Genomic DNA, 13,559 nt, shown 5'->3' with positions numbered 1-13,559 from the left:
TTCCCCCAATAGGAAGTGATGATGTTGTGAATGCTGCTGTTGATGATGGGGTGATGATGATGGTGGGGATGCTGGTGGTGATGGTGACGGGATGCTGTTATTGATGGTGGAGATAGTGGAGATGCTGTTATTGATGGTGGAGATAGTGGAGATGCTGTTGTTGATGATTGGGGTGATGATGGTGGGGATCCTGCTGTGGATGGTGAAGATGATGTTGGTGGGATGCTGCTGTTGATGATGGGGTGATGATGATGGTGGAGATGCTGCTATTGATGGTGGGATGATGCTGATGGTGAAGGTGATGATGGTAGGGATGCTGCTGTGGATGGTGAAGATTATGATGGTGGGGATGCTGCTGTGGATGGTGGGATGATGCTGATGGTGAAGATGATGATGGTTGGATGCTGCTGTGAATGGTGAAGATGATGGTGGGGATCCTGCTGTGGATGGTGAAGATGATGGTGGGGATCCTGCTGTGGATGGTGAAGATGATGATGGTGAAGATGATGATGGTGGGATGCTGCTGTGGATGGTGGGATGATGATGGTGGGGATGCTGCTGTTGATGGTGGAGATAGTGGAGATGCTGCTGTTGATAGTGGAGATAGTGGAGATGCTGTTGTGGATGGTGGAGATAGTGGAGATGCTGTTGTTGATGGTGGAAGTGATGATGGTGGGGATGCTGCTATTGATGGTGGGATGATGCTGATGGTAGGGATGGTGCTGTGGATGGTGAAGATGACGATGGTGGGGATACCATTGTGGATGGTGGCAGTGACACTAATGGTGATAATGATACTGCTGATGACTGCCATTTATCAAGTTCCTCTTCTGAGTTGTGTGCTGAGCAAGGCACTTTTACCTATACTCTCCCTAATCCTCACAGTGGCTTTTAAAGAAAACAGAATTATTTTTCTAGTTTTGCAGGTGGTGAAAATGAGGCTTCAAGAGGTTAGATAACTGGTCCAAATTTACACAAGTTACACAGAGCTGACAGGATTGGGCCAGTCTCTCAGTGAGCCTTCTTTCCTGCTGGGTTTTTCAGTGTGTGGGCGAGTGGGTTCTGCTTCTCGTTGTATGGAAATGCAGTGGGTTGAAGAATATTCCCAGTAGAATATCATGTCAGCTTAAACATCAGCAGACTTTGGCAGAAGCTCTCGAATGCTTCATACCCACAGCTGGGCTACCCCAGAGATGCTCAGCCGGATTTCTCTTACACACAGTTTGAAGACTTCATGCACAGCAATGTCCACTGCATGTACTGGAAATTAGTCCGTGTCCATGCCTTTAGGCTGCTAATTTCCAGGTTTTGGCAGCTACGGTCTTAAAAATTATTCCACATTGTCTTAGGAAACCTCCCTTCATTGGTATGTTGAACTGAGACTAAAAACATCTTCACAACAGGGGGTTTGAAAATGAGTCACAGAATTTTAAACTCAGAGCTGAGAGTAGAAGAAAAAGTCTAATTGGATAGCTCCTCCTCAGTTGAGATATGGATTTCCTGACTGCTTTAAAGAATATGAAGGTATAGGCTGGGCATGGTGGCTCACGCTTGTAATCCCAGCACTTTGGGAGGCCGAGGCGGGCAGATCACTTGAGGTCAGGAGTTTGAGACCAGCCTGACCAGCATGGTGAAACCCCATCTCTACTAAAAATGCAAAAAAATTAGTTGGGCATGGTGGCGCGTGCCTGTAATCCCAGCTGCTCAGGAGGCTGAGGCAGGAGAATCACTTGAACCCAGAAGGCGGAGGTTGCAGTGAGCCAAGATCGTGTCATTGCACTCCAGCATGGGTGACAGAGCGAGACTATGTCTTAAAAAAATGTGTATATATATATATATATATATATATATATATATATATATATGAAGGATAATAAGGTAAAGTAAATAATAGTAATAATAGTAGTAGTCATAGCCATTAACACTTCCGTGCCAGATACTATTATTATTATCCTTGTTTTACAGATGACTTAAATAATGTGCTGAAGCAAAGGTCACTAAGCTTGTAGCATTGGTGATAGTTTAAACCCAGGCAGCTTCAGAGCCAGTTCCTTTTCCTTGGGGACCTCAAACCATGAAAGAGCCAGTCAGCATGAGAATACTTTTCTTTACTGCCCATGTTCCCAACTCTCAGGCCCTCTTGGTTATGGGATGGTCACCTCACCTTGGTGAGAAACACCGCAGCGTCTGCAATCATCTATTGAGTAGCCGGAGTGGCTTGCAAAAACCGATGTTTGCTATTATTTCTACAGGCTCTGTTGTTTGTGCTAACTACTGAAATATTCTTTTTCCTCTTCACCTTAATTTGATTCAGAACATAAACCAAAAATAGATTGTTTATCCAAGTCTACTGCACAGATCACACTCTGCTGTGATTGTGTAATGCACTGAACCTAGTCAGTCCTGCACCTGGAGCTTCCAACTCAACTTTAATTAAAGGCCCTTTGTGTGGAAGCTCCAGGTTACTGCATTCATAGCAATGAGGGGAGAGCCACTTGCAGGCACATAACGAGGGATTTGGACACAGATCCCCACCCCCCAGCATGGTGGCTGACCAGGTGTTCAGAGACAGCCTTTGCAAGAGGGAGTGCAGGCTGAGCTAGAGATTGACACTTACACCCAATTTGTGGGAAATTGCTGGAGGGGCTGTTTGTTGTGGTGGCATTCACTGTCTCTCGCTCGCTCGCTCTCGCTCTTTCTCATGCTCTTGCTCTCTCACATATTCTCTTTCTTAAGGGAAGAATAGTTGATTTCAGCTAGTCCTTGGACAAATTTAAACAATTTGGATGATAGCTATAGTCACATCACTTTAGAAATAATAATTAAAATATCTTAAAGATAATGGCTGGGCACAGTGGCTCATGACCATAATCCCAGCACTTTGGGAGGCTGAGGCAGGCTCATCACTTGAGGTCAGGAGTTCGAGACCAGCCTGGCCAACATGGTGAAACCCCATCTCTACTAAAAATACAAAAATTAGCAGGGCGTGGTGATGGGCACCTGTAATCCCAGCTACTCAGGAGGCTGAAGTAGGAGAGTCGCTTGAACCCCAGAGGTGGAGGTTGCAGTGAGCCGAGATGTGCCACTGCACTCCAGCCCGGGCAACAGTGAGAGACTCCGTCTCAAAAGAAAAAAAAAATCTTAGAGATAATGTCCGATTTCCTTTTTTGACAGAAGAAAATTGAGTCTCTAGGGGTCAAGTAATTTACCCAAGTTCATATATGAGAACTGAAATTAGAACCTAATTCAACCTGGCCGGGTGCAGTGGCTCACGCCTGTAATCCCAGCACTTTGGAAGGCTGAGGCAGGCGGATCACTTGAGGCCAGGAGTTCGAGACCAGCCTGGCCAACATAGTAAAACCCCATTTCTACTAAAACACACACACACACACACACACACACACACAAGCAGCCAGGTATGGTGGTGTGTTCCTGTGGTCCCAGCTACTTGGGAGGCAGAGACATAAGAACTGCATGAACCAAAGAGGTAGAGGTTGCAGTGAGCTGAGATTGCGCCACTTCACTCCAGCCTGGGTGAAAGAGGGAGACTCTGTCTCAAAAAAACCCACAAAACACAAACAACCCCAACCTATATCAACCCACTTCCCAACTCCCAGGTTGCTACTCAAAAATCTAACCCAGAGGATGAACCTGAATATTTTCGGAAATAGCCAGACTCAGGAGCTGGACTCCCTTACCTTACTGTCAGTGATGGCTGTACACGCTTAGCTAGTGCCGAGGTGTCCACCTCCACTGACACGACACTGATCATGTGCCCCAAGGAGGTGCAAGTAGAAAATATGAACGGATGGGATTTAAACTGGGGTGTCCACACACCCATGCACGCCTCCAGGGAGCTCAGCGTGTGTGTCCAGGATTCGAAAGTCTCTAAGCTGGAAATTATTCATACTCAGCTTATCCATGACATTTTGATGAAGCCCAAGTCAGAAGTAGAATGTGGGGACTTTTCACATTTTCACAGCTGCCCTAGAGGTGAGGACAGCTGGGCCTTGGTTTATCTAGTGACACAAAGTGTGATGAGGACATGTCCTCTTAGAGAATTTTACTAAATGAGTGAGGAGAAAATATAGACAGAAATCCCATGAAAGACTGTTAGCCAGGGCATTCATTAGTAAATGATGTGATAGATAATTATCGAACAAGAGACCCTGGCATCTTCCCTGCTGCAGAACATTGCAGTTAAAAGAGCAGGCAGCAAACATGTTTCAAGTCATCAGTAAAGAAGTTGGAATGAAGACCTCCAGACAAGGCACTTGAGGCCTCTGCTGAGGGTTGTTGAAAGAGAGATTCAGCTATTGGGGAGCAGCTTTTCAGGGTTAAAATAAAGACCAGTGCAGCCAAAAAATACAAACAGACATTTCTTCAGAGAAGATGTAGGAGTGGTCAATAAGGGCACACAAAGATGCAGCATCATTAGCCACCAGGGAGGCGCCACCGAGCCTCATGAATGTGTCTGGGAGCAGCTCCTCTCATTGCTGTGAATGCAGTAACTCCGAGCTGCCGTGCAAAGGACCTTTAGTTAAAGCTGAGTTGGAGGCTCCAGGTGCAGGACATACTAGGCTCAGTGCATTGTGCAAGTGACACAGCATGGTATTGCTTTCCAACTGCTAGGACAACCATAGTAAAAACAGAAGGAAAGTAGCAAGTGTTGGCAAAGATGCAGAGGAACTGGCATCTGCATCCATTACTGGTGAGATTGTTTGTGGTGCTGCTGTGCTGGAAAACAGCTTGGGAATTCCTCAGTCAGTTAAATGTCGAGTTACCATGTAATATCCTCGAATAAACCCAAGAGAATTGAAAACACATTTATACACAGACTCATAAATGGATACTCATAGCAGCGTTATTCAAAATAGCCAAAAGGTAGAAAAAAGCAAATGTCCGTCAACTGATAGCTGAATTTTTAAAATGTGGGATATACATGCAGTGGGATAGTACTTGCCTTAAAGAGGAAGGATGTCCTGGCCCACGCCCCAGCATCAGCATGGGTGCACCTGAGGACATTATGCTTAGGGAAATGAGCCAGGCACAGATGCCACACACGGTGTGATTCCATTTACACCAAACGTCCAGAAGAGACTCATCCATAGAGACTGAAAGCAAATGAGCAGTGTCAGGGTGGGAGGGAGGAATGGGAACACTGGAAAGTCTCTTTTTGGGTGATGCAGATGTTCTGGACTTAGTGGTGATGTTTCACAACTCTGAATACACTAAAAGCTGCTGATGTGGGTGAATTATCTCCATAAAGCTGTTATTAAAAATAATGCAGGAACAAATATGAAATAGGGACCTGGGTTGGTCAGTGTGAAAATGAGAGTCCTGTTTTGGCTTTACATTTCAGAATGTCCAGGGCTGTTTAGGACCTTGAACCTGAGACTGAAGGGCATCTTGGTACCCCAGGGCTGTTTAGGACCTTGAAAACTGAGACTGAAGGGCATCTCGGTGCCCCCAGCTGATGATGGGGAAATGTGACTCTTGCTCTGTTTTGCTCTCCTTTCCTCCAGGATGACGACCGCTTCTCCGAGAGCATCCTGACCTACGTGGCCCACACGTCTGCGCTGACCTACCCTGCCGGGCCCCGGGCCCAGCTCCGTGAGGACCTCCTGCCGCAGACCCTTGGCCAGCTCCAGCCAGACGAGCTCAGCCCTAAGGTGGACAGCGGTGTGGACAGACACCATCTGATGGCAGCCCTCGGTGCCTATGCTGCCCAGAGGCCCCCAGCTCCCCCTGGGGAGGGCAGCCTGGAGCCACAGTACCTTCTGCGTGCACCCTCAAGAATGCCCAGGCCCTTGCTGGCACCAGCCACCCCCCAGAAGTGGCCTTCACTTCTGGGAGACCCCGAAGACCCCTCCAGCACAGGCGATGGTGAGCCAGCTCTGCTTGGTGTTTCTTGTTTGCTGACTGTCCTCTGTCCAGCCCCTCCCAGTGACAGACACACCATGCTCTTCCCCCACGTGGGGTCTGCACACCGCACTCCCCCGAGGACGCGCGGCAGGAATGGGACACCATGTAGGGAAGGGTCCCTTCGGTCCTCATACCCTCTCTGTGCTGGGAAGGAGTATGTGGTCATTTCATGACCTGGGAACGCAGTGGCTGGTGAGAGGCGGGAGGTGATCCTGAGAGCGGGATGGAGAAGGTGCTGCTGAGGGTGTGAGGACAGTGAACACAGCGGCCAGTGGAAGGGGAGGTGATCCTGAGGGTGTGAGGACAAGGAACGCGGTGGCCAGGGGGAGGAGGAGATGATCCTGAGGGTCTGGGGACAGTGCGTGTTCCCTTCTCACTTCTTGTTCATCCCTTCCCCAGATTTTATGATTTCACAATTTTACTACTGAAGCTGATGGATGGGGTGGGCAACATGGCTTGCAGGACAGGTCTGGCCCACAGCTTGTGTCATCCATATCTGTTTTGGAAAATTGACTCTGAACACGTTAAGTCCAGTGTCCTTTGTCGCTGAACTCACCTCTCCCTGTGGCCCAGCATGTGGCCGTAGCCCATATTTATGGCGGTTTGCCACATCCTCCGAAGCCCCCTGTCTGGATTTCATGCTGCTCACCATGCACTAGGTGAACAGTGTCGGCCTCAAGGTGACTGCTGTGCCAAGACCGTGGCTTCCGGTGTCGCTACCTGAGTTAACCCACGTCAGGGCGGGCCCAGGGGAGAAGGGCGTTTGCGAGTTCCTGCAACTCTGTGATATAGAGAAGGTTCCGACCCATTCATTTCCCAACAGCCTTTTCCCAAGACCATCCTGCAGTGGGTTCTGATAAAACATGACTTCCCTTTTGGAGATAACAAATACTAAAATTTCACAAACATTGCCTGAGCATCACGTTATGTGAGCCCTCTCTGCTCCTTAAGTGAAAGCTGAATGGGAGCCGCTGAGAGCGAGCATCAGCTTCTCCGCTGTCTGCAGCCGGGAGCTCTCCTGCCCTCGCTCTTTCTTTGTTCATGCAGCCGTTATGGCAGTTTTTAAATAGAAGGAATGTGAAATTGCAATTAGAGGGAAGGACGTGTGACCATTACCAGTGCTTTCTCCTTGTTCCTGTCTTGGAGGAGAAGGACGGCGGAGGAGGCCGATGCTGCACTTGAGTGAGTGCTGCTGGAGCGTTGATGGTGCTGTTTGCTATGGGAGCTGCCCGCCTGGAGTGGCCACTTTCCCTCCAGCACCTCTCCCTCTGGGGCGACGTCTCCTCTGTTCTAAGCCATGCTCTACTCCGAGAAACCCCTTTTCTTGATGGTCCTGCCTCCTGCACTTTCGTGGGTACTAGACACCATCGGGGTCTTCACTGCCTCCTGCACTTTCGTGGGTACTAGACACCATCGGGGGTCTTCACTGCCTCTTGTGGGTACTAGGCACCATCGGGGGTCTTCACTGCCTCCTGCGCTGTCTGTACTAGACATCATCAGGGGTCTTCACTGCCTCCTGTGCTTTCGTAGGTACTGGACGCTATCAGGGGGTCTTCACTGCTTCTTGTAGGTACTAGGCACCATCGGAGGTCTTCACTACCTCCTGTGCTCTCTGTGTACTAGACATCATCAGGGGTCTTCACTGCCTCCTGCGCTCTTTGTGTACTAGACACCATTGGGGGTCTTCACTGCCTCCTGCGCTCTCGTGGGTAATGGGCGCTATCAGGGGGTCTTCACTTGCGACCTTGGGTCCGTGTAGCTGCCGAGCTTCCTGTTCTCCTCCAGCTCAGTGTGGCCTCAGCCCTTGGCCACAGGCGGTGAATACATGGCTGAGGTGACCTTCAGCTTCTCATCTCAGCCTTCCGTGCCCCTCCCCGGCACTGGCTGCCCCTCTACCTGCATTTTCCCACCTCTGTACTCTTTCTAGGGGGTCACGTTGGGTCGCCCTCTTCCTTCTCTAACCTCCCTTTTCTCTCTCCTATCCCATCTCCCACAGCTTAAAAAGCCCCATTCACCTCTGTCCTCATTACTGGGAACAGAAAGCAATAAACATCCTCGCCCCCATCACAGGGAGGGAAACCCAGCTGGAGAGCCGGGTGAGGGTGAGCTCACAGAGAGAATAGGACGCATTCCTGCTCTGCGTGCCTTCCCTACGTGCGCGCTCCCGCTCTGCGAGCCCTCCCTACGCGCGCGCTCCCGCTCTGCGAGCCCTCCCTACGCGCGCGCTCCTGCTCTGTGTGTCCTTCCTACGCGCGCTCCTGCTCTGCGTTCCCTTCTTACGCGCCACTCTTGCTCTGCGTGCCCTTCCTACGCGCGCGCTCCTGCTCTGTGAGCCTTTCCTACGCGCGCGCTCCTGCTCTGTGAGCCTTTCCTACGCGCGCGCTCCTGCTCTGTGTGCCTTTCCTATGCTCACGCTCCTGCTCTGCGAGCCCTTCCTGCGCTCACGCTCCTGCTCTGCGAGCCCTTCCTGCGCGCGCGCTCCTGCTCTGCGAGCCCTTCCTGCGCGCGCGCTCCTGCTCTGCGAGCCCTTCCTGCGCGCGCGCTCCTGCTCTGCGAGCCCTTCCTGCGCGCGCGCTCCTGCTCTGCGAGCCCTTCCTGCGCGCGCGCTCCTGCTCTGCGAGCCCTTCCTGCGCGCGCGCTCCTGTTCTGTGTGCCCTTCCTACGCGCGCGCTCCTGTTCTGTGTGCCCTTCCTACGCGCGCGCTCCTGTTCTGTGTGCCCTTCCTACGCGCGCGCTCCTGTTCTGTGTGCCTTTCTTACCTACCCGGGGAGCTTCACCTCCCTGCCTTGGGCCTTCTCGTTCCTCCCACACCCCAGCGTGTGGATCTTCAGAACAAGCGTCCTGACCGTGCTCTCTCCACTCTCCCGTGATCCCTACGAGTTACACAATGTGCCTGGCATTCTTCCTGAGCTACCCTGCAATGCTGGTGATATTCTGATAAAAACTGTCTTCCTAACTGCACTGTGTGCTTTAGAAAAGCCTCATGTAGAATGGCAAATAGGAAATACGCAGAGAGAATTGAGAACCCCATGCAGGTATCACCTACGAAATACACAGAGAATATTGATCACCTATGAAATATGCAGAGAGAATTGAGAACCCCGTACAGGCGTCACCTACGAAATATACAGAGAATATTGAGAACCCCTTACAGGTGTCACCTATGAAACAGAGAGAATTGAGAACCCGGTACAGGCATCACCTATGAAATACACAGAGAATATTGATCACCTATAAAATAAGCAGAGAGAATTGAGAACCTCATACGGGCGTCACCTAAGAAGAATACAGAGAATATTGAGAACCCTGTACAGGCGTCACCTATGAAATATACGGAGAATATTTAGAACCCCATACAGGCGTCACCTATGAAATACACAGAGAATATTGATCACCTATGAAATAAGAAGAGAGAATTGAGAACCCCGTACAGGTATCACCTATGAAACACGCAGAGAATATTGAGAACCCCATACAGGCGTCACCTATGAAACACGCAGAGAATATTGAGAACCCCATACAGGCGTCACCTATGAAACACGCAGAGAATATTGAGAACCCCATACAGGCGTCACCTATGAAACACGCAGAGAATATTGAGAACCCCATACAGGCGTCACCTATGAAACACGCAGAGAATATTGAGAACCCCGTGCAGGCGTCACCTATGAAACACGCAGAGAATATTGAGAACCCTGTACAGGAGTCACCTATGAAATAGAGAGAATTGAGAACCCCGTGCAGGTATCACCTATGAAACACAGAGAATATTGAGAACCCCGTACAGGCGTCACCTATGAAATAGAATTGAGAACCCGGTGCAGGCATCACCGATGAAATATAAAGAGAATATTGAGAACCCCGTACAGGCATCACCTGTCGCCCTCAAGTGGTGACTCTCAGGCTTTCCTGATGCTCCTCTGCGCCCACTACAGCCCCCTGCTCTGCCCTGGGATGATTCTAAAGCAAATCCAGACATCGAATGATTTCTCAAGATGAGAGGCCCTAGCTAGTTAGACATTCTCAACACACAAAGCAACTGCACCCGAGCAGGAAGGGAGGACCCTGCGATAATGCCAGGGAACAGAAAACTTCTATACAGGTCAGAGAACAGGGCCACCCTCCTGTCGCACGGTCGGGTCCAACATGAGACCCTTGCTGTTTAGTCTTCAGAGAGTGGGAGAGAAGACCCACGCGTACCTGCTCCCAAAGAAGCAGTCAATCAACGAGGCTGCGGGATGAACGCATATGACAAAAGTTCACCTGGTAAAAGCTTTAAAAAGAGACCCTCTTCCTTCACTTATTCATAATTCACATCTGGTCTCCTTTAAAGAGCTTTAAAGCGGGTTCAGTGGAAGGCCTATCTAAGGTGGGGTGACGGGGAGGACAACAGGTGACGTGCAGTGGCCAGTGAAGGAATTTGGGGCTCATGCAGTTCAGCGTCTCCAGTTTCCCCGCTCGAGACCTGGCAACCACGGACCTTGTTGCTGTCTCCATAGTTTGCCTTTTCCTGAATGTCCTGGAGTTGGAACCTTACAATAGGTTCCAACACACAAATGTGGCCTTTTCACATGGGTCACATGCCTTGAAGATTCCCCCATCCTTTCGTGGCTTGATGGCTCATTTCTCTTTAGTGCTGAATAGTGTTGTATTATTACATTGTAATCCATAACACTCCATTGTATAGATGGGCCACAGTGTATTCGCCTACTGAGGAACATCTTGGTTGCTTCCATGTATTGGCGATTATTCATAAAGCTGCCATAAGCACCCTCATGCAGGTTTTTGTGTGGGTATAAGTCTTTAACTTCTACTGGTAAGTACCAAGGATTGTAATCACTGGATCACATAGTAAGAGACTGTTTGGTTTTGGAAGCAGCCACCAAACTGTCTTCCCCAGTGGCTGTGGCATTCTGCATTCTGCGTGTCACCAGCGGTGAACGAGCTGCTGTTGCTCCACATCCTCGCCTGCATTGGGTGTTGTCGGTGTTCTGGGTTCCGGCCCTTCTGAGAGGTGTGTGGTGGTGTCTCATTGTTGTTTTCACTCACATTTCCCTGATGATGGAGGAAGCAGAGTGTCTTCATATGCTTGTTTTCCTCTGTGTATCTTCTTTGGTGAGGTGTCTGTGGTGGTCTCTGGGCTATGTTTTAATTAGGCTGTTTGTTTTCTTATTGTTGAGTTTGTAAAGTTCTTGAATATTTTAGATATTGGTCCTTTATCAGATATCAGATATGTCTTTTGTAAACATTTTCTCCCAGTCTGTGGCTTGTCTTTTCATTCTCTTGACAGCGTCTTTTGCAGAGCATTAGTTTTTATTTTAATGAAGTCCAGCTTACCAATTATTTTATTCATGGATTTTGCCTTTGGTGTTGGATTTTAAAAAGTCATCACCAAACCCAAGGTCATCCAGAGTTTCTCCTCTCTTACCTTTAAGGAGTTTTATGGTTTTTCATTTTATAATGAGGTCTGTGACCCATTCTGAGTTAGTTGTGAAGGGTGTAAGGTCTGCATCTGGAATTGTTTCTGTACATGTGGACGTCCAGTTGTCCAGCACCATTTATTAAGAGGCGATCCTTTCTCCATAACATCACCTTTGCTCCTTTTCAAAGCTCGGCTGACCTCATGTAAGTGGACCCATGTCTGGGCTCTCTGTTCTGTTTCATTGATCTGTTTGTCTGTGTCTTCAACCCCACTCTGCCTGGATTCCTGTGGAGTTGGAGTGAGTCGTAACGATGGGTGTACTGCGTCCTAATGATGGGTGGTGTTGTCCTCCACCTTTGTTCTTCTTCAGTATCATGTTGGCTGTTCTGGGTCACTCGCCTCTCCATATAAACTTTAGAATAAATTTGCTTGTATCCAAAAAATGACTTGCTAGGATTTTGACTGGGATTTCATTAAATCCATAGATCAAGTTGGAGAACTGACATGCTGACAATATTGAGTCTTTGGGAGCCATTCATAATCCTGAAAGACACAATCCTGAATGCCATAATTCTGAATGTTAAGATCCTGAAATATCAAAATCCCTAAGGTCCCTAAAATCCTGGAAATCACAGTCTCAAAATATCAAAATCCCAAAAATGTAATTCTGGAAAAAATTGTTTAAGAGACATTTGTTTACATTTTTAGAAGGGAATTTATTTGTAAAACATATAAAATCATGACAAAACACTTCATAGGCCATTTTACACAATAAAATAAGCGATAATAACATTCATATTTTTGCAGGCATAAGCCCTCAGATACCTTGACAACAGTTGCATGGGCATCGCCATTATGAGCAGATGAACCGTGTTCATGAAGACATAGGTCAGAAAGGGAGATGTATAAAAGCATGTCACTCTGCTTGGTAATTGTGTGCACCCAGCTGTATAACTGCAGGCATCTGAAATACCCTGATGAACAACCTAAGGCTTTTGACGAGATCAGTCAAAAACCCTGATGAGTCACTGCTGCATAAACAGTCGAAGAGCTGAGATCTCAAGAAATTGTATCTTTTGCAAATGCAGATGTACAGAAAGGACATTCTTCATTTATTGAGGAAGTTGCAGTGTTTTTGCATTGAGAACCAGGGAAGCTGATGGTGTAACTCTCAGTCTGAAGACCCAGGGATGACTGATGTGAGTCCTGGAGTCTGAAGGCTGGCAAACCTGGAGCTCTGATGTCCAGGGCAGCAGAAGGAAAGTCTGCCCCAGCACTCAGAGGGAGCCTAATTCACCCTCTGTGTTTGTTCTCTCTGGGCCCCAGCTGTTTGGACGCTGCCCGCCCACCAACACTGAGGCAGACCTTCCCCCAGCCCTCTCAGACTCCACCCCAGTCTCCCTGGTGAAACCTCCCAGAAACACCCAAAATGAAGCTTTACTGGATTTCTAGGTATTCCTTAACCCAGTCAAGTTGACACTGAAAACTCAGTCTACAGTTTCACCCCTTGTCAACTTGGCACTCACACACAACTCCTTAAATTATGCTTAATTTCCAAATAAAGACAATAACAAGGTAATAGTGCCACTCAGCAGGATGCAACTCTCCTGTGATTATGATTTAGGGGATTTTAAACATTAGCAACACTAGACTTTTGGGATTTAGACTCTATTTAGAGATTTTGATATTCAGATATTTGGGGATTTCACTATTTGGGATTATGGCAATTGGGACTGTATGTTTTGAGATTATGATCCAAACCCATGTCCTGCTAGCCATAAGCATATGATATTTATACGCTGCTTCTCCATTTCTTTACTTCTGCTTTCTTTCATCAGTGCTGTAATTTTTTTTCATATATATACGGTACTTGTGTAATGCCATTCTTTCAGCCAAGACTCTGATGACAGTGAAAGCATTTTGGAAATCACTTTAGGAGATGCATCAGACACCGTTTTCTAAATGAACCAATGACAAATAATGTATGGGGTGTCCACTGTTGTAATCCTTGCTCATTGATCAAACACCAGCCACACTGAACAGGAAACAAAACCGGTAACCAACCTGTTAGAACCCTTTCATCATCTTGGTTCTGTGCCCTCCAGAGCCTGGATGGGAATTACAAGTCCCTAATTCACATCATGATGGCTGACTTTTGGTTCTGAATTTCACATTGCAACCTCATCCCAACATACCTGATACTTCTTCTATT

General features: G+C 48.2%; 1 protein-coding gene across 12 annotated transcripts in view; it reads left to right on the top strand.

Moving 5' to 3' along the window:
• Positions 1-13,559, top strand: part of PTPRN2 (protein tyrosine phosphatase receptor type N2) — a 1,035,582-nt gene that overhangs the window by 404,987 nt on the left and 617,036 nt on the right. For all 12 annotated transcript variants that reach the window (XM_024249815.3, XM_054560095.2, XM_054560097.2 and 9 more), the window contains one exon: positions 5,526-5,886. In XM_024249815.3, the coding sequence (XP_024105583.2) occupies positions 5,526-5,886 (361 nt within the window). The remainder of the gene's footprint in view (positions 1-5,525; positions 5,887-13,559) is intronic.

The sequence above is a fragment of the Pongo abelii genome, chromosome 6, assembly GCF_028885655.2.
Source record: "Pongo abelii isolate AG06213 chromosome 6, NHGRI_mPonAbe1-v2.0_pri, whole genome shotgun sequence".
Lineage (NCBI taxonomy): Eukaryota > Metazoa > Chordata > Mammalia > Primates > Hominidae > Pongo > Pongo abelii.
Note: the sequence above shows the minus strand (reverse complement) of the source record. Positions and strands in the feature narration are given on the sequence as shown.